This window comes from Sprattus sprattus (assembly GCF_963457725.1).
Source record: "Sprattus sprattus genome assembly, chromosome: 15".
Taxonomy (NCBI): domain Eukaryota; kingdom Metazoa; phylum Chordata; class Actinopteri; order Clupeiformes; family Clupeidae; genus Sprattus; species Sprattus sprattus.
The window spans coordinates 31,803,471-31,823,759 of NC_137913.1; the positions used below are offsets into that span (position 1 = coordinate 31,803,471).

The 20,289-nt window shown below is 40.7% G+C and overlaps 1 protein-coding gene across 1 annotated transcript; it reads right to left on the reverse strand.

Annotated features, from left to right (window-relative positions):
* Nucleotides 1-848: 848 nt before the first annotated feature.
* LOC308375820 (ependymin-like) lies at nucleotides 849-11,346 on the reverse strand (the record flags this gene model as incomplete). Its single annotated transcript, XM_080852008.1, has 6 exons — nucleotides 849-975; nucleotides 8,634-8,718; nucleotides 9,882-10,068; nucleotides 10,455-10,589; nucleotides 10,847-10,881; nucleotides 11,265-11,346. 6 exons carry the CDS (start codon nucleotides 11,344-11,346, stop codon nucleotides 849-851), a joined length of 651 nt encoding a protein of 216 aa, XP_080708134.1.
* Nucleotides 11,347-20,289: the final 8,943 nt, after the last annotated feature.

A 20,289-nucleotide genomic window follows, 5' to 3' on the forward strand; every position in this document is an offset into this window, starting at 1 on the left:
TGTTGGTGTCTCGTAAAACGTGAATTTTATTAAAGCATAGCGTGTGTATTGTGTAGCTATTTCATTCCGAGATTGCAGGGGAGTGAAATGCTCCGCTCTGCTGCTGGTATACAGACAGCCGGAAAGGTTAACAAACGGAATGAAATAGCTACACATTACACACGCTATGCCTTAATAAAACCCACGTTACTCACATACTGGTTAACACTGTTAGAGCGGGTGTATAAACTGTACCTGAAACTGTTGCCACTACATTCGTTTTAATATTTTGCACTCTCTATCTAACCACTTCTGGCATTTAAGACAGCTTCTCCTATGTCAACTGATCTAATGTCAGTTGGCTAGAGTGCGTGACGTCACAATGGCTCAACCTTCCCCATGTTAGTCAATGAGAGAAAAAGGGGATGAAAAAGAGGGATAAAAAAGGAGTGGCAAAGAGTATCGCCACGAAAAGTCATAGCAGCTTGCACCGGATCGGGCCGGACGTTTTGGTGTTTGAATGGCGTCTCTAGCTCAATCGGGCGAGGAGTAGTTAGCTGCAAGAAAAACGTACGGAATAAATAAAGAAAACTTGACGATAACAATACTGTGCTTCCCTTCGGGCAAGCACACTAATTAGGCTACACCTCTACGAAAAGCAAATGATTCAGGTCAATAATGTCATAGTTCAAGATGTTTCTTGTTTCCACAGCTTGGTTTAAGAAGTATATTTGCATGCTGTGATAAACGGTCTCATTCTTAACTTTAAAAGGCATGTCTCAGTTATTGCATCTCACCTGTGCTACAATCAGATATATGATCAGAATGAGAAGTTGATCAAGTACATGAAAAAAGAATCCACACCAAGCTCAGTGGAAGAGGGAGAAAAAGTCAGTCACTTTTCCATCTTCAGTAGCCTCCATCTTGGCGTCCATGCAAAATGGTGGTGGAATGAACACATTGGGGTCCTCCACACCAAGGACGTTGTCGTAGTAGCTGTGGAAAAGAAGATGCAGACAAATGAAGGATTAGTGTATAAAGACATTTGAGATGCTGTAGAACGCTCACTGTGGGTTGAAATTGGGACCTCTGTTACACAGCTAGACAAATGGTCAGTGTGCTGAAGATGCTGTCTGCACTCAAAAAAATGAAAACTGGGTATTGTTTGCTAGAAATAAAAGAACCATGGTGTAAGAAATAAAACAGATTAATTACAGAGATGTAGATAGTTGTTTTAAGTTTATCCAAATTAAATATCAGGGAATTTGGAGGAGTTTAATTCATTTCTATTGAATAAACACATATCAAATGAGTTGAAGCAATTAAACTTCTCGCGCATGCTCACTTAACATTAACGCACACATTTTCGGTGACATCGTCATCAGTCAAAGCCAATCGGAAGCTCTCTTTGCCAGCCGCCAAAAAGAAGAAGAAGCACTGTCTGGTCATGCCGCAAAGACGTTGGAAAACTGAGATGAAAGTACGTTGAGAACTTGAAGTGAAAAACGAAACTAGCTGGTGAGTAACATACATCTTTTGTCATCCGTGAGTAGAATACGTGGCTGGTGCAGCTAGTAGATCTAATTTTGTTCGAAACTATCGAAAGTTCGACCAGTGAGTATATTTGAATGATAAGTATTTCGTGTGATTTAGTAGTCACATGTGCAGGTGGCTAACCGTGACCACTCTGCTAAAACGAAGTTCTGCCCTGTCTATGGTTCTGCCTGTATTTGTTTTAGGGCTATAACCCCCAAAAGGTTAATTTAACAGATGATTTTGTGTCGGTGATATTACATGTTCAGTTGGGTTAATCAGGCATGCCTGGTAGTGTTGTCAGCATGCCCTCTCGATAGCAACGAGATCAAGCGGAGAAAACACTTTAGCTAATTGACTTTAGCCTATACCTACGGCTTGCAGGGGCACCCATTAGCCTAGAAAGTAGTCTGTATTTCGCGCCATACAGTTCTAGTTAGCTACATACAGTAACAAAGACGTGCAGTTAATTTCTGGATTAGAAACTTTTTAGAAATCCTGAAAATACTTTTTTCAATGTGTATGATGCGTTCTCAACTTTAAAACATTGTGCTCTCTGTGCAGTAACTTAATTTCCATTAAGTCATGATTCACATGACAGGATAGGCTCTGCCAGAGAATGCTGACTTTCCCTCCATTGACTAAGTAGGCCTACTGGGGATATTTTGAAATACAGTATGCGCGTGTGTATTGAGGCCCTGTGTTGAACTCAAAGGAGAAGCAAAGGCACTGCTTATTGTGAGTGAGGGGAGGTGAACAGCATTAGATTCATCTTTTTTTATCCATAATATTTTGCCTTTGAGCAAAATAACTCCTCTTTCTCACTCTGCATTTATACTAGTTACATTATCGCATAACCTATTGACATTCATTGTTCATTTGTGTCCCACTCCCTACCCCTTTCAGATTTTACCAGTGTTGCCTAAACAGCAAAACCATGCCTGGCATTCTGTCCACTCCTCATGTGGTAAATTGAGTTTGTCAATGTTGTTTTGTTTCGTTTTGAATTATGGTTTTGGAGATTGTTTTGACAACTGTATTTTGGTAACAAAGCATGCAAAGTTGTCAGCTTAGCCTGAAGCACAGGATGTGTGGATGAACTGTGCTTATAAACTGTTGTTGTGCTTCTTTTTTTTTTTTTTTTTTTTAGATTTTCTTTTAAGCATTCGTATGTGGCACTGTAAGGAATGCGGCGCACTACAGTCTAGCAGGTACAAATTGCGCACAAAGCTCCAAAGTGTTGGGTGTTCTGAAGTAAGCATAAATTCTATGAAGAACAAACGCCAAGGCCAGGATCATGCTGCGTCAAACATTAAGAAACCCAGAAAAGCTGAGGTTAATTTCTGTCCTCAACATCCAAAAGGAGAATCATCTGACAGTTTAGAGATGGAACGAATTGCGCTTTTGACAGAGATCAAAAAACGAAACAATGACAAAGTAATCAGAGAGAAGATGGAGAGAACTTTTTCATACAGAAGGCAGGAAGTAGTCCAGGAGAAGCCAATGGTGGCAGAGTTTAACCCATTTAGGCCTAAAGCGCCTGGAAAAAATGCCATGGGAATTTGAATTTGTATTTACAAATATTTACAATATTTACATACACCTTCTCAAAAGTAAACAAAATATGTAAAAGTGCAGGATCAGCACAAAACAGTAGAAAAACATGTAATAAGCTATATGACAAAGTATATAACAAAGTGAAATAAAGTATATAACTATATAATTATAAATATATAATTCTTATAGGGAAAGTTTTAACTTTTGAGTTGTTTACTTGTTTTATTATGAGCAGAAGGGAATACGATTAACATCTATTTTGTTGTCCGTGTAGTTTTTACATACCAGGGATATTTAATGCTCATTTGGACACTATGGATGGAGAATGGACCTGACAGTGTCAACCTCTGAGTTGTTTACTTGTTGTATTATGAGCAGAAGGGAATAAGATTTTGATCAACAATTATAACTATTTTGTTGTCCATGTAGTTTTTACATACCAGTGATATTTTTATGCTCATTTGGATACTATCACTGAGATACAGATGAACTAGTTTAGTGTCAAATATTCCATTAAAAGGGAAAAAACAGGAATAATTCAAATAAAAAACAAAACAAATTTCAAGTACATCTTATTTATCAACTGATAAATACTGTATGCTGGGCTGAAATGGAAGGCAACCAAAGCATTCACTATAATAAAGTCAAACGAGGATTCAGTAGCATTAACTGATTATAAACAACATTCTATAGGGACTGATTATTGTTTTGAAATACTAGAATATATAGTAATGCAAAGAATAGCGTGTTGTCGATATAATTCGCTCGTTCACACTTGCTCACTGGAGAAAGTTTTAACAACATAGCAAGCTAGCTTAGTGTTAATATAGCCCTCTATGATACCATATTCCCTTTCATTTACCTCGAGTAAACCTACATTTAAGCAAGTAACAATCGTTAACAACTACAGATAACCATATTCTGTAACTACCAGTACTCACAACTCACTCCTTGCCTAATTTACTTTGAGCTATAATCCTGGCTGTCGCGGAGGAGACGTTACTTAGCAAAGCGAGAAAGCCAACGATTTTTTTTTTAAACTACTAATGGCAAAACATTTGAGGCACTATCACATGTCTATTCTGATGCATTTCATTGGCCCAGAGGCCGACACTTTGGGCAAAAAAACCCCTTATACAGAAAAAACGACACAAACGCTTTCCCGGCCTTAAAGGTAGAATGACGCAACAGCGCTCCCGGCTTTAATGGTAGAACAGCGGTAATGCTTTCCCGGCTTAAATGGGTTAAAACAAGATGGCCAGCTCTCTTTACTGTCAGTGAAGTATGTTGTATTTTAATTTTTCCTACAGAACAGTTTACAGGAAATGTTTTGGGATTTGAATACTCAGTTTGGTTCTTTTTGTTTCCTTTTTCTCTTTTACAGATCAATAATGAGTTTGCTCGTATCACAACAGTCCCACTGGAATTCAAATTTCTCAACATGGTAGACAAGTACTCAGACAGCTTGATGAAGATGTTCCGCAGCAAAGGGGGAGTCCCCGGCCAAGCCATTAGAACCATCATGCGACCCATTTCACAGGTTGTCAGTCAGTCGCATCGTATTGAATTTATTTAGTTAGTTAGTTTTGTGCATACATTTTTTGTTATGCTAATGTTAAAATGTATCTATTGGTTGTTCTGTCCCTGTGCTTCCAACAGAACAACAGCATTGATGTCGGAAGGGAGTGCATCCTCAAAGCACTGTGTGTCTACTTGAATGAGGACCCAAAACAGCTAGTCAAGGAATACCTTGTAAGCATCTGTTTGCTTTTTGACATTTGCTCACACACACAGTTCACTTTCTCTCACACATACAAAAGTGAACACCCAACACATATTTGCAAATATTCTATCTTTTCATGGGATACAGCTTTACAAATGAGACTTTGATGCAACTTCACGGAGTCATTGGATGGACTGGCCAAGTACTATACCCATTTGAGCACATGGGGGCATCCTTAAGAGGATGGTAGAGGAGCAAAATGTACACATTCTGACATTCACCAGCTCTGTGATGTCATTATGAAGGAGTGCGCGAGGAGTCAAGTAGAAACCTGTGCAGCTCTGGTGAATTTCATAGCCCATAGAAGTTAAGGCAGTGCATAATAATGGTGCTCACACTAAATATTGACAGTTTGGGCACAATTAGGACATGTTCGCTGTGGGGTGCTCTTTTATTGCTAGCTGTTTAGATGTCAATGGCTGTTTGTTGAGCTATTTTCAGAGGACACTATATCTATACTGCTATACAATCTGTGCAGTGACTAAGTTGTATCAAAGTTTCATTTCTATAGTGTTGTCCAATGAAAAGATATAGTTGAAAAAAATGTGAGGGGTGTACTCACTATGTGTTTTACACACAACTTAGCACAGGTTAACACAACACATACACGCATTTACCTTAGCTAACACTTGCCTTGGCTTATATTCGAACACTTTAATGTTTTCTGTAACGTCACTTCCATTGTTTTCACAGAAACATAGACCTGAACTGATGCGGATGACTGTTAATGCAAATAAGACTGAAACATCAACATGTACATCAGATATTGTTGAAAATAAATTTAGACTATGGTGGTGCATATTACACTATGATGGGCTGCTGTAGTCTAGGCAATGAGTGGGAAACATTGTAGTTCTATAAATAAGTAATAGTTTGTATTGGTGTTTCATAGGACTGTGATGGCTTGACTGCAGAAACAGAAATGGAACAGACAGTTATGGGGATCTACGTCGTTCGCCATGAAGGACATGAACCATCAGATGAGCCGGAGGACATCGGGGTCATCATTGAAGGAGTTGAAGCCATCAGCTCTGTGAGGAGTGTGGCTGTGGCAGTGGCAATGTTATTTGGGTTAATATATGCACTGAACCTCTCATACCCTAGTGGATTTAAAAGTACATTTGAGGTTATACAAAAAGTGTTCTTCAACTTGGATGGTCAGAGGCTATCACCAAAGGTACAAGCCCTGAAAAACAAATTGTTTGAGTAGGTGACCATTGATCCGTGAACATCTTAGTCAGTGTTCATCTTTTGATTATTTTTGACGCACGCACACACACTCACTCACACACAAACTCACACACACGTATACAAACACACACACACACACACACACACACACGCACGCACACGCATGCACACGCACGCACAGACACACACACACACACACACACACACTCACTCACACACAAACTCACACACAAACAGGGTCCACTCTCACACACATACGAGCTGTTGCATTACCAGAGGGCGGCTGGACCGGGCGGCTGCACTGGGAACCGGTCTACAGCTGCACCTCTGCCCCCATACACACACACATACGAACACACACACACACATACGAACACACACACACACATACGAACACACACACACACGCATACGAACGCACACACGCACGCACACGCATGCACACGCACGCACAGACACACACACACACACACTCACTCCAACACAAACTCTCACACAAACAGTGTCCACTCTCACACACATACGAGCTGTTGCATTACCAGAGGGCGGCCAGCTTTGTTCACCCGCTGCTCACACTTGCTACACAGGGCACCCCTCAGGACACTTCTTCCATTCATCACACAACCTTAGGAGTGATTCCACCCCCCTACACACACACACACAGGAACTAATAGTAGCCTGCAAGTTCTTTGTTTTCATGCTTTGCAGTGACTTGTATCTTGTTCGTACTTAAAACGGCAAATGTGTTTGCTTTTTGAAAGCCATTGTCAGGGCCCATTTTGTTTTTGTATGAGGTCTTACCATTTTATTTTCTGATGTGCACACTGGGAACCGGTCTACAGCTGCACCTCTGCCCCCATACACGCACACATACGAACACACACACACACACACACATATACGAACACACACACGCATGCACACGCACGCACAGACACACACACACACACTCACGCCAACACAAACTCACACACAAACAGTGTCCACTCTCACACACATACGAGCTGTTGCATTACCAGAGGGCGGCCAGCTTTGTTCACCCGCTGCTCACACTTGCTAATATATTACACAGGGCACCCCTCAGGACACTTCTTCCATTCATCACACAACCTTAGGAGGGATTCCACCCCCCTACACACACACACACACACAGGAACTAATAGTATTCTGCAAGTTCTTTGTTTTCATGCTTTGCAGTGAAACTTGTATCTTGTTCGTACTTAAAACGGCAAATGTGTTTGCTTTTTGAAAGCCATTGTCAGGGCCCATTTTGTTTTTGTATGAGGTCTTACCATTTTATTTTCTGATGTGCACACTGGGAACACAGAAAATGCGCCTTTTAAATCTTTAAAAAAAATTAGGGTAGTGTGCCTCTCTTAAACGTAAAAAATGTTTCTAATTTCTTTATCAGGGTGTACTTACGAAACATTTTGTCATGAAAAGCTGTACAAATTTCTTAATTTGATATTTTTCGTTGTACTCTGACACCCAGTGACACCCAGTGCTCTTTGGTCTTACAGTTTTATTTTCTGTGTTAAAAGGCTAAAATAAAAACTGAAAAGAGATAATTCAGTAATAACTGTGTTCTGAGTAATAACTGTGTTCTGATATGGGGAAATAAGTGTCAACTTTCTTAGGGGGTCTCCAACCTTTTTTTTCCCTCTTACAGCTTTAACAAAATCAACATTGACACTTTTACATCAGTGTAACTGATAGTCCCTAAGATAAATGTTACATCCTTTGTCAGTTTACACTTACAGAGCAGTGAAAAAAACACTTCTGATATGAAGTAATTTCAATTTGTGCCTATTTTAATTTTTCATAGTTATAACCAAATCTGGTGTGCAAAATGTGTGAACGTCATATTCTTGGGGCAAACATTTGTGTTCCCAAATCCCATTTATCTGCCTTAGGTTCAAATGGCATGATTCAAATGTGTGGAAATAGGTGTCATAGTTTATGTAAGTCTGAATCACATACTTGAAATCAATTGATTCAACAAGACTTTGTAGTTTTTAAGTAAACTACTCATAATACTTTAAATGAAAATGTTTACTCATTGGTTGAACATAAATTTTACTTTAATAGGCGTCGTACTTTATGTAAGTCTGAATAACATACTTGAAATCAATTGATTCAACAAGACTTGGTAGTTTTTAAGTAAACTACTCCTAATACTTTAAATAAAGATAATGTTTTCTCATTGGTTGAACATAAATTCTACTCTTTGGTCCTATTTACCTGCCTTAAGGTCAAATGGCATGATTCAAATGTGTGGAAATAGGTGTCATAGTTTATTTAAGTTACCCCAACAAATCATTTTTTTGAGTGTGCGATTCTGGCGAAAGGTTTTTGATATTTGAGCCCTGTCTTGATCAGGAAACAACATGTTGATTGGATAGAATTGTGTATGTCTTGGTCCTTTGCTTTTGTTTGTTTCCCAGGACTGTGTATGAACACCAGAGATTGCTTGAGTGCACACGCAAAATGGACAGTTAAAGGGCAGTGTGTTGGATGTAGATTAGATTGGATTAGAATTGCAGACTGCACCTTTAACAAATGTAGAAAACAACCTCTGATTTTCACTGACCTCAAACTGACCCATCCCATGTTCTTGTACTTGAAAAGAGCAGAGACGGGAAGGCAACCAAGCTCAGTGAGGGACACCATGTTGTCTAGAGAGAAAAGAGAGAAAATTAGAAACGAGGGGAAAAGGGAGCCTCTCTTCAGTGTCGCTTGAGGAAATAATGTTTTTTATTTGAAAATGTGTTCCTTTTTTCTTACTTTCATTTGTGCTGTAGCCTGACTACAGTTCTGGTTTGGTACAGAAAGACAGTCACTATATTTAAAACACAGAGGTCGTGTTTACACTGCATGGTATTTAAAACACAGAGGTCGTGTTTACACTGCATGGTATTTAAAACACAGAGGTCGTGTTTACACTGCATGGTATTTAAAACACAGAGGTCGTGTTTACACTGCATGGTAAATGTGGCCCATTTCAATTTGAGTTTTTGTCTTATAAGTGGCACAGATCAGATATGTGTCAGGTGTAATGCCACTCTGAAAAGGATAGAAGTGTCAGGTACTAAATCTAAATATTTGCTAAATAACTAGCATGTCTGATTTGGATTATCGTGCAGGACACACATCTACACTACAAATCTATGTGTAACCAGACTTGATGCAGCATCTGTGTAGACAATCTGAACGGGGCATCAAGTTCTGTAGAGAAATACTCAATAAAGTAACCAATGTGCACCAATATGAAAATGTAGGGTAAGAAACAAATGCCATTGCAGTCAGGGCTTTTTAAGCGATTTTGGTGCCATGTTTCAAGATTATTTCAGTAATTTCTCAACACTCATAAAAAAAAACGTAACACGCTCAGATTCTGTGAACAAATTCATATTTGTATGTTGTGTGGTATTCATAGTTTACTATTTAATGCATTGACTGATGATTTTCTCATAGTGAACAAGTGACATCTTTGAGATTGTGCTGTGCTGCAACATTCTAGTTCACAGGTGCACAGGCTCAGGCAGAAGAGCTTAAACATGCAGCCTTGCCACTCCTTCACTAGAATACTGTTTTCAATATCACATGGAAACCAGTAATGTCAGTGCCGCTCTAAACAGGTTATTTAAGTCCTAAAACAAAGTCCTAAGACAAAGTAAAAGTCAAGACCCAGTCCTGATTTGATACAGGTCTTAATCTGCCTTATCACCTCAGTTCAGTTATATTAGTCATATGTAGATTAACACAAGGTCAAAGGTCAATGAAAGGTCAAAGGCACAATGAAAGGATTAACACCAGGCAGGGCAAGATCTTGTCTCACCTTGCCTGTCAGGCATGTCTCCCAACCAGCTGTTGACCAGGAGGCCTTGTCCAGGGCTGGAGGAGGTTCCCAGAACCACTTGCTTCACAAAGATGGCCCCCTTAGGAACCTCCATGGGCCGGAAGTCAGACTGCAGGGCCTTCTTCACACAGGTTTTGTTGTGGTGGTAGATCTCGTACATGAGGCCCTTTACAATGTGAAGCGCAAAAGATAATGTGGATTTATATAAGATCGCTTTTCAATGTGGGTTACAGAAGGGAGATGGTTAGCAAAATAGAGTGTGTGTGTGTGTGTGGTGGGGGTGTATATGTGATTGTTTGTGTGTGTGTGTGTGTGTGTGTGTGTGTGTGTGTGTGTGAGGTGGGGGTGTATAGGTGATTGTTTGTGTGTGTGTGTGTGTGTGTGTGTGTGTGTGTGTGTGTGTGTGAGGTGGGGGTGTATAGGTGATTGTTTGTGTGTGTGTGTGTGTGTGTGTGTGTGTGTGTGTGTGCACGTTTGTGTTTGTGAGTGGTGCGGTTTGCAGTTTGCATTTGTTTGAGTGTTTGCTTGTGTAGATGGGTTTAGGTAGCCTACCTCTTGATAGAGCATCAGAGCGTTGTAGGTGAAGCTTGCATTGTTAAAAGTTCCTTCTTCTTCCACATGGATGCGCTGGTTAAAGGCATCATAATAATACTTTGCAACAATCCACCACTGTTCATTCTGGGTTCCCTGTAGAGGGTGGGGTTGGGCAGAAGGGAAATGACGGCAAATCACTTTCTATTGTTTATGGTCATAACTTTGCAACTACATTGATGTTCATTGAATACCTTTAGGGAAAGGGGTTCAAATGTATTTCAATCAGTTCTTCTTTTTTTAAATCCAAATAAAACACAGATCTTACACCCAAAGAAGTATCTATATAATCAAACACAGATAATGAAATGGGGTTTTACGGTTTGGTATTATGTGAAGATTGTGAAGCTTACCATAGTTAACCTTCCAGTGTAGAGAGGTGGAGCCTCTTCACAACAACAGGAATAAAAGTATTTCAGTTAGATTGTTGAATTTATTAACTGGAATAGTGAGTCACAAAAATTGAAATGCACACCACAGAAAGACTCATACACAAATGTACATGCATACACACGCACACACAATATCTCTCTCTCACACACACACTCATTTTCACTCCTCTAACTCTCTATATCACACACACACACACACACATACACACACCTCTCACTCACACACTTCCTCACACACACACCCTCTCTCTCACACACACACACTCATTCTCATCTAACTCTCTCACACACACACACACACATTCTCACTCCTCTCTCTCACACACTTCCTCACACAGACTCTCGCTCACTGACTAACGCTCTCCATTTTAACACTTACGGCAACGCTGGGGTTTCCGTGGCATGCTGAAGCCTGTAGCCAGGCACATCGCCCCCACTGTAATCAAGAATACCGCCTGCATGGTTTTAACCCTTAAACTTGATTCAGAACACTTTCACACCACACAGATCTCTCCCCTCTGCCTCAGCTGTCTGGCTCTCTCCTGCCCGGCTCGCGGTAATGTAAACAATGGCACTGGGAAACCGGCAGCCAATCTTTGACACCCGTCCTCCCTCTTACTTTCTTATTTATACAGTCCAAGTCCCTTCCAGAGCGTCACATTGGCAGGTTTCCCCTTGGTCAGACTTCCCACACGAACCTTGACCCTAGAAGCGTTTTATTGTAAAGTAAGGCTGATGATTGATCATTCTCTTTGAGTTCCCACATTTATTTGTTTTTTGGTATCTCAGTTTATTGCATGTGTATAATACTATCATAGGAAACCAAACGATGGAAATAAACTGTGCAACTAGTGAATATGAGGCTATGTTTCCTTGTCTCTCTCAGGTTATTGTAGGTGTGCAATAAACACTTGAAAATAAAAAATAAATAACAATGATATAAAAACTTAAGAAATAAACTCTTCAACTCAGCATTGAAGTTTCTTTACTCTGTGTGGTCATACAAATATGAGGAATGAAACTATAAAACACATTCATGTTCAGAATGTTTGTCCATCAGATTACTCACATCAGGAACATCTGCCTTGCAGTATATTAATATTTATTTGTCCACATTATTTGTTAATTCACCTTGTCTAGTATGGTTTAAAGAAGTGCAAAGTTATCCCATTACATGATTCATTCTCATCCTCCCCCAAACACACAGGTTGCATAGCTATTTTTCCATAAGACGGTGAACACAACAGTGTCTTACTCTGTTGCTATTAAACATGTGGCTGAAATGCTCTCTGATCATTCACAAGACCCTATCCTTGAAAACATTCAATTCCACTTCTCATGACATACCTCTCCAAGACCGTCTAAATAGGACACATGACATAATTCTCCCAAAGGTAACCCCTGTCAACATTTAACTGCTTTACCTGGTTAGGCAATAACCTCAAGGTCTTGTAATTGTGTGTGTGTGTGTGTGTGTGTGTGTGTGTGTGTGTGTGTGTGTGTGTGTGTGTGTGTGTGTGTGTGTGTGTGTGTATGTGTGGACAGTTGAAAGCCTCACAAGAGTCACATGAGTGAGTATTGTGTCACTGTCACATGATTGAGATATCACCTGACCTTCACATATGCACGAGGTCTACTGTGTGTGTTGAGGTAATGATAATAGTCAAGTGGCACTTAGGTCAACTCTTTTATTCAGTTCTCACACATCTTTCTCACCTCCTTCAAGGAGAGGCCCACCCATATAAGCTGTATATATAAGAGTGTGCAGTCAGGCAAGCTAATGAATGAACTAAATAAACATATTCTCTCATTTTGCCAAGTGTTGTAAACGCAATTAATTCCGTCGTGAAGTTCTTTACCTCCGCCTCGTCCATTAATGATCCCTTAATTAGTTTAGTTTATTAGTCATAAAGGCAAAATGAACATATCTTAAGCTCTGATATCTTGGAATACTTCAATGCTTAAACAGACTTGAGTGTATCATTTGGCTTTGAGGGAATTCTTATTCAAAGGAGGAGCACCCTGGTTTTGAGATATTCCTGTCTTGATAAAGGGGGGCCAGTTTACTCCTGTTTACTTATATTGTAAGGCCCCAGATAGCAGGGAGAGGTTGGCCCAACGTCGGCAATGGTTGGCAACGTCGGCGTTGGAATTCCAACCTTGGGCCAACGTTGAACCAACGTCAGCAGCTCAACCAATATTGTCAAAATGCAATGGTTGGGCAGTCGACGTTGGTTCAACGTTGGCCCAAGGTTGGAATTCCAACTCTGTGTTTTTTACAGTTGGAGTTGGAATTCCAACGTTGGGCCAACACTGACCCAACGTCAACTGCCCAACATTAATATCAAAATGCAATTGGTTGGGCAGCTGACGTTGGGTCCATGTTGGCTCAACGTCAGCTGCCCAACATTTTGATTGTGTTTTTTTTTTATTTTTTTTTTAACCATTCCACCTTTTTCTGAAGGGCATATTGGTAATCAATCCTGTGTTTTTTTATTAAGATAAACATGAATATCAAAAGCATATAGCCTACTGGTGGCAAGACATTGTGATTCCGCGTCTCTGTAAACACTTTCAGAATCTCTATCACTGCGTAACAATACAAATAGCCACGAGCTTATTTTAAAATTAAAAACCGTTAGCAGATATTGTGAACTGCCTTCGTCACTTTTTTCTGACTGTAGCGAGTCATTTCAATTTTCAACAAGTAATTTCAACTTTTGATCCACATCTATCAGTAAAAGTATAGGAACCGTATCGTTAATTAACCACATAAGACGTAGCACTATCGACTAGGTAACGCAAGCAGGCGCAGCATTCACATTCTTGTCTACGCTAAGCGTGATTTTGTTAGCTGGCTAGCTACCTGTCATTTAGTTAGCAGCTGAGCTATCTCTTCGGCTGGTGATGTGTCCAGCGACGGCTCTGATGCGGACTAGCCTACCAAGACTAATTTATTTGTGTGTTCGCTTGTTTTTTCTTTGCTTGCGTGTTGCCTACAATAAATTATTTTTACCTGTAGGTAACTGCTGTCTGTTTAAATTCCTTACGGGTCGTGCCTAGGCTATCGACTTTGTTGCCATTTTGCGACTGTACAAAACAAATCGGAAAATACGGTAAGAGATGTTCCTGCTGAGAGTCAAACAAGACTTCGTGCATTCTACACACCTGTCACTTCTGAAATATGTAAGGTTGATTCATTAAACCATATTTATATTGATAAAAACATATTTGTTAAGCGGATTTTTTAGGTTGCCTTAAGTTTTTGGATGCATTAAATGTGGTGGCAAGAACTATGACCGTCCTTGGATTATGGGACATTGTAACACCTTATCCTGATTTGAATTATTGAATTATGACATTGAATAGACATCAGGTGGACTTCTGTAAAATCATAGAAAGCGAAAAATAGCTTGGTTTAACAAAAATAAGCTAAAGTTGGCAATTGGTTATAAGCCAACGTTGGCAATTGGTTATAAGCCAACGTTGGCAATTGGTTGGGCCAACGTTGGCAATTGGTTAAAAGCCAACCAAAACCCGACTCTCACTCCTATTTGCCGACGTTGGCCCAACGTGTCCCTGACGGCCAAAAGTCCGTTGGCCCATCGTTGGCATGTGCCGTCATGCCAACGTCTGTGACAACATTGGGCCAACGTTGGGCCAACCTCTCCCTGCTATCTGGGGCAGGATGGGAATCTGTCGATTGTAAAAACACAAATGGCCATCTTCTAGTCACAATTGACCAATCGCCAGGGCTCCGCCCCCTAGTTATTGTTGCTACGTCCGACACAATTCACGGAACTGTCCACCTAAAAGCCATGTCAAGTACAGGTATGGGTACGAGCGCTATAACTGTCAGTATGAATGATGATTTTTGGAGTAATACCTCCGCGGTATCCTCCAGACCAAGCCAAAAGGGACTGCAATATGCAGTGGAAGGATATATCCAAAATATTAAGATCAACAACGAAGTGGACACAACAATAATTGAAGTAAATTACAGAGTACAGGTCTCAATAAAAAAAAAAAAAAATAGAAACCCTACGACCTCTTCATTGAAATGCAACCAGCACAACCTTGTAGACTAGTCATGTTATTTCACCACTGGGTAAGATCTGTATATAATATTTCAAGCTAGCTAATAACCTCCAAAGATTATTCTTATTATTTATTCCGTCTCTGGCGAGAGACTCTGGAGGTATGTAGCTAGCTAGGATGGTGACTTTCCATCAATGCAATGTTGATGTTACTGTCAGTAAAACATTTTGTAAATGTGCACGCTGAGTTATCAAAGCTGTCGATTGCGAACGCCAGCAGCATACATACCAAGTGTTCGTTAAAAGTTCTGTTCAATGTTGTATCAAGCATAAATACAAACTACAAAGTGTTCGTTAAAAGTTTTGTTCAATGCTGGCGTTTGCTATCAATAGCTTCGACAGCTCTGCGTGCATTCATACAGACAGTAACATTTGACATTTAGACGGTCACATACATTAACATTTACATTTTTTTTTACATGAACACTTTAGTTGGAGAGACTAGTTATGTTATTTTAGTGGTAATTATACAAGTATTGATGAACCATAACTGTTTGGGGAATTTTTCTCAACTAGATAGTTAGCCATCATACCTAACGATAGCTAGCTGGCAGCAAGCAGTTAATTTACTTTGGAGCAGACATATGTGCATTTTGCGTTGTATTGAGTTGGGTGTGGGGAGACCACACTGTTTAATCCACAGCTGGCACCTTTGCACCTGTGTTTCGGGAAAAAACGAATCTCAGGGTACCTCATGTCATACCTACAAGTCCCGTAGGCACACTGTTTAACCATGCTGCTCAGACCTCAAAGTTGTCGGACCTTCTTCTCTTAGCAGTGGTTGCTAAGGTATGATTGGACAAGGGCCGTTCTAGGGAGGAGTTTCGCGATCGGTCAATTACTCATGCGGTGTGCGTTAGTTGTTGTAAGATTGTGCCTCTAACAACATTCCAGAACTGTACTGTTCCATTTGGTTTGTTTGAAAGTTGTGCTTTGAATTTAACGTTATACTGACAATTATTCTTGATTATTGTAAACATCTGATTGGTGCTCAGGTCCTGTCATTTATGCAGCTTTGTGAAACCGGTGTTTAAATGTAGTAGGTATTTAAATATGGGGGCAGTTTTGTCAGACCGGTGTTTAAATGTAGTAGGTATTTAAATATAGGGGCAGTTCTGTGAGACCGGTGTTTAGATGTACTATTTATTCAAATGTGGGGGCAACAGAGGCTCTCGACTTACTAAGAGGGGCAACGTAATTCAATTTAATCCAAATCAATTTAATTTATAGTGCCAAAACAATACAATGGTCTTAAGGCGCTTTACAGAGCCCAGAGGGGGCCATCTGCATGGGCCAGGTAGAGAGTTAGAGATAGAGGGGGCCATCTGCATGGGCCAGGTAGAGAGGTAGAGATAGAGGGGGGGCCATCTGCATGGGCCAGGTAGAGAGGTAGAGATAGAGGGGGGGCCATCTGCATGGGCCAGGTAGAGAGGTAGTGATCAAAGTCAAAAAGTCAAAGTCAAAGTGTGTTTATTATTGCATGTACCAAAGTGCTTCAGCACAGCAAAATTCTTACGACTTGGCAAGCATCATCATCTACGCAGTAGACGTCATACATATAACATATACCAAAAAAAACATAAAACTCTATAACACTATGACAATAAAACATATAACATGTAACATTAACATACAACAGTTTAGAGAACAACATATAGCTCTGTAACACTATAACACTATAACAATATAAAATATAACATATCAAATATGACGTTAACATTCAACAATTGAGATTAGAAGGGCTAGCAGCAGTTTAAAGTGTGAAGTGAGGAATGTTAAAAATAAGTTAAAAGGTTTATAAAATTGTGCAAATATATCTCTAGGAAGTGAATAGTATGAGTGGGGGAGCAGGGAGTAAGTGAGGGTGGCGACTGTTCAGTGGGTCAGTGTTTCTGATTCAGAAGCCTTACAGCCAGGGGGAAAAAGCTGTTTGTGAGTCTGGTAGTCCGGTTCGGATGCTCCGGTAGCGTCTACCAGACGGCAGCAATGAAAATAGTCCATAGCCTGGGTGGCTGTTGTCCTTTAAAATCTTTTGTGCTTTCCTCAGGCATCTAGTGTTATAGATGCCTTGCACTGAGGGGAGATGGCTGCCGGTGATACGCTCCGCTGTCTTCACCAACCTCTGCAGGGCCTTGCGGTCGGCAGCGGAGCAGTTACCATACCAGGCAGTAATGCAGCCTGAGAGGATGCTCTCAATGGTGCATCTGTAAAAGTTTGTCAGTGTTTTAGAAGACATACCAAACTTCTTGAGTCTCCTTAAGAAGTATAGCCGCTTCTGTGCAGTTTTGACTGCTGAGCCTGCCTGCATGGACCAGGTTAGGTCATCCTTGATGTGCACACCGTGGAATTTGAAGTTGGAGACTCTCTCCACTTCAGCTCCCTCGATGTGTATGGGGTCCTGACCCCCCCTCTGCAGCTTCCTGAAATCCACGATCATCTCCTTGGTTTTGCAGACGTTGAGAGACAGGTTGTTGACTTGGCACCATTCTGCCAAGCCCCTTGCCTCATCTCTATAGGCGGTCTCATCGTTGTTAGAGATGAGACCCAGGATGGTAGTGTCGTCTGCAAACTTCAGAATGATGTTAGAGCTGTGTGCTGCCACACAGTCCTGCGTGTACAGGGAGTACAGGAGGGGACTGAGTACCCAGCCCTGGGGGGCCCCGGTACTCAGGGTCAGTGAGGAGGAGGTGCGGTTACCCATTCTCACCACCTGGGGTCTGCTCGTCAGGAAGTCCAGGATCCAGTTGCAAAGACCCAGATAGAGGGGGGCCATCTTCATGGGCCAGGTAGAGATAGAGGGACAGAGAGGTAGATATACAAAATGAGGGGGGGGCAGAAGGTAGAAACTGATTTTTTTCAAATGATGCACAATGACCCTTTTGGTAAACACTTACTCACATGTTGTTGCTTCTCAAAGAGAGTGGAAGGGGGGGGGAGAGTGTGTGTGTGTGTGTGTGTGTGTGTGTGTGTGTGTGTGTGTGTGTGTGTGTGTGTGTGTGTGTGTGTTATTGGACTTTGATCAACTTTGCCACCATGACAATTAAGTTTTACACCTTAGACACTCTGGGCTCCTCCTTACAGGTCTGACATAAGAGGAAGGGCAAAAATAGTTAAAGTTCACTTTACAGACTCCATTTTAGGAGGAAGAAGCTCTCTTCTTTTAATTTAACTCAATTTGAAAACCTTAAGCTTGGTTATCTTTGATAAAAACGTGAGTCTAATCTCGAGAAACATGTTCTGATGTGTGTACACATCCGTGAAGTGATTGATTTATTTAGAAAAGGTTGTTTCCCCAGGGGACGTACTGCTACAAAATGGCGGCATTGTAAACAGGTCGGTCATTCAGCTATATTACTAAAATGATATGTTGTGTTTTCAGTAATTGTATTATAGGCTACGTGTTTGAAAGTTGTGCTTTGTTTTTTAAGTGCACATTGATTATTATTCTTGCAAACATTATTTTAGTAGGGTAAGACTAAATGCCTTCATGATATATTTCTGCATCTGGCCAGGTAGAAAGGTAGAGAAAATAAAAGGGGACGGGAGGGGATGAATAGTGGATAAAATGGGGAGAGAGCATTCCAGTATTTTAGAACAGCTTTACAGAATGAATCAGAAATCTGTGATGATGGTGGGAATGATTTACATTCTGGGCGGTAATGATTTGAATGTAACGTACCGTAAATCCTCAAATAAAGACCGGGATTCAATTAGAAGCCGGGCTTCAGATAGTAACCGGGTTCGTGGTCCATATGGACAAATAAAGGCCGGGCCCCGAATACAAGCCGGGGTAAAATAAAGTAATAATAAAATAATAATAATTCATAAGTAGCCTATATTACTGTAGCCTACCAGCATCAGTCCGTCGGCTCAAAGTAGACATCACAATTTGATTGAATGCATTTCACAAATGCATGTTCTCCTCATGTTTAATTATATTATATAATATTGTTGGCTAATTTCATGGGCTGTTTGCAATACAAAAAGAAATTTCCCCACGTAGGACTACTAGGCGAATTTGTTACTGTTTAGCCTAAATGCACGTATCGTATAGCCTACTGTTGTTGGTTACACTTTATTTGAAGCCGTCTACATAAGGGTGACATGACACTGTAATAAGAATGACATGACACATGTCATACACATTAATGACACGTTATTTTTGTTCATGACTGTTGTCATAATGTGTCATTCGGTGTTTGTAGGGTTAGGGTTAGGGTTAGGGTTAGCTGTGTGTACAAACACCGAATGACAACAGTCATGAACCAGTCATGAACAAAAATAATGTGTATGACATGTGTCATGTCATTCTTATGACAGTGTCATGTCACCCTTATGTAGACGGCTTCAAATAAAGTGTTACCCTGTTGTTTATCTGTAACGTTTTAGTTGGCTAGGTTACTTTTTCCAGAAGGGATCATAAAGCAGAAAAAGGAGCAAAGAAGTTTGACATTGACCCGAGACGAATGCGATAGGCTACGACTAGCAGGTGGAAGTAGAAAGAAAGTTGGGCTGGATATCAAACCAGCTTGTTGAATAAATTTTTTCAGTCCGCGATAGAAAAATGATTAAAATCAAGGCTTTGGAAATCTTTTCCTCCGTGACTGACAGTGGAGACCATAACTCCGATGAGTATTTTTACGCTGACACCACATATAAAGCGCTACGCGATGTGCAGGAAGTGTTGAACGCATATGCAATGAATTATATCAGCCTACTGCATTTATGCCCATTATTTAAATAATAAATTCTATAACAGAAGGTAAGTAAGAAATAAAGGCCTGCCCCTAATACAAGCCTGCGCCAGATAAAGGCCGGTGCGCTGTGCAGCTTAAGTAAATACAAGCCCCGGCCACAAGAGGATTTAGGGTATTCATGTTTGGTCTCGAATTGATCCTTATGATTTGGGTAGTAGTGTGATCATGATGTCTTTGCAATCTGAAGTACCTGCTAGTGGCGTTAAGGGATTGGCTGGTGGGAGGAGAATGTTATCTTAGGATCTTAGAATGTCAACTTTAGAGTGTTTGGGCTGGTTCCCTCTTCGCTCTGCTCTCTCCTTCTTCTGCTCTTTCTGCTGCTGTTTCTCCTTTCCTGTCTTTGAGTGTGGAAATCCTCTCTTCCCCTTCACTCTTTTTCTATTATTCTCTCTGATCCTCTCTTCCCCTGCACTCTTATTCTATCACTCTCTCTGTTCCTCTCTTCCACTGCACTCTTATTCTATCACTCTGTCTGTCTGTCTGATCCTCTCTTCCCCTGCAGTCTTATTCTATCACTCTGTCTGTCTGATCCTCTCTTCCCCTGCACTCT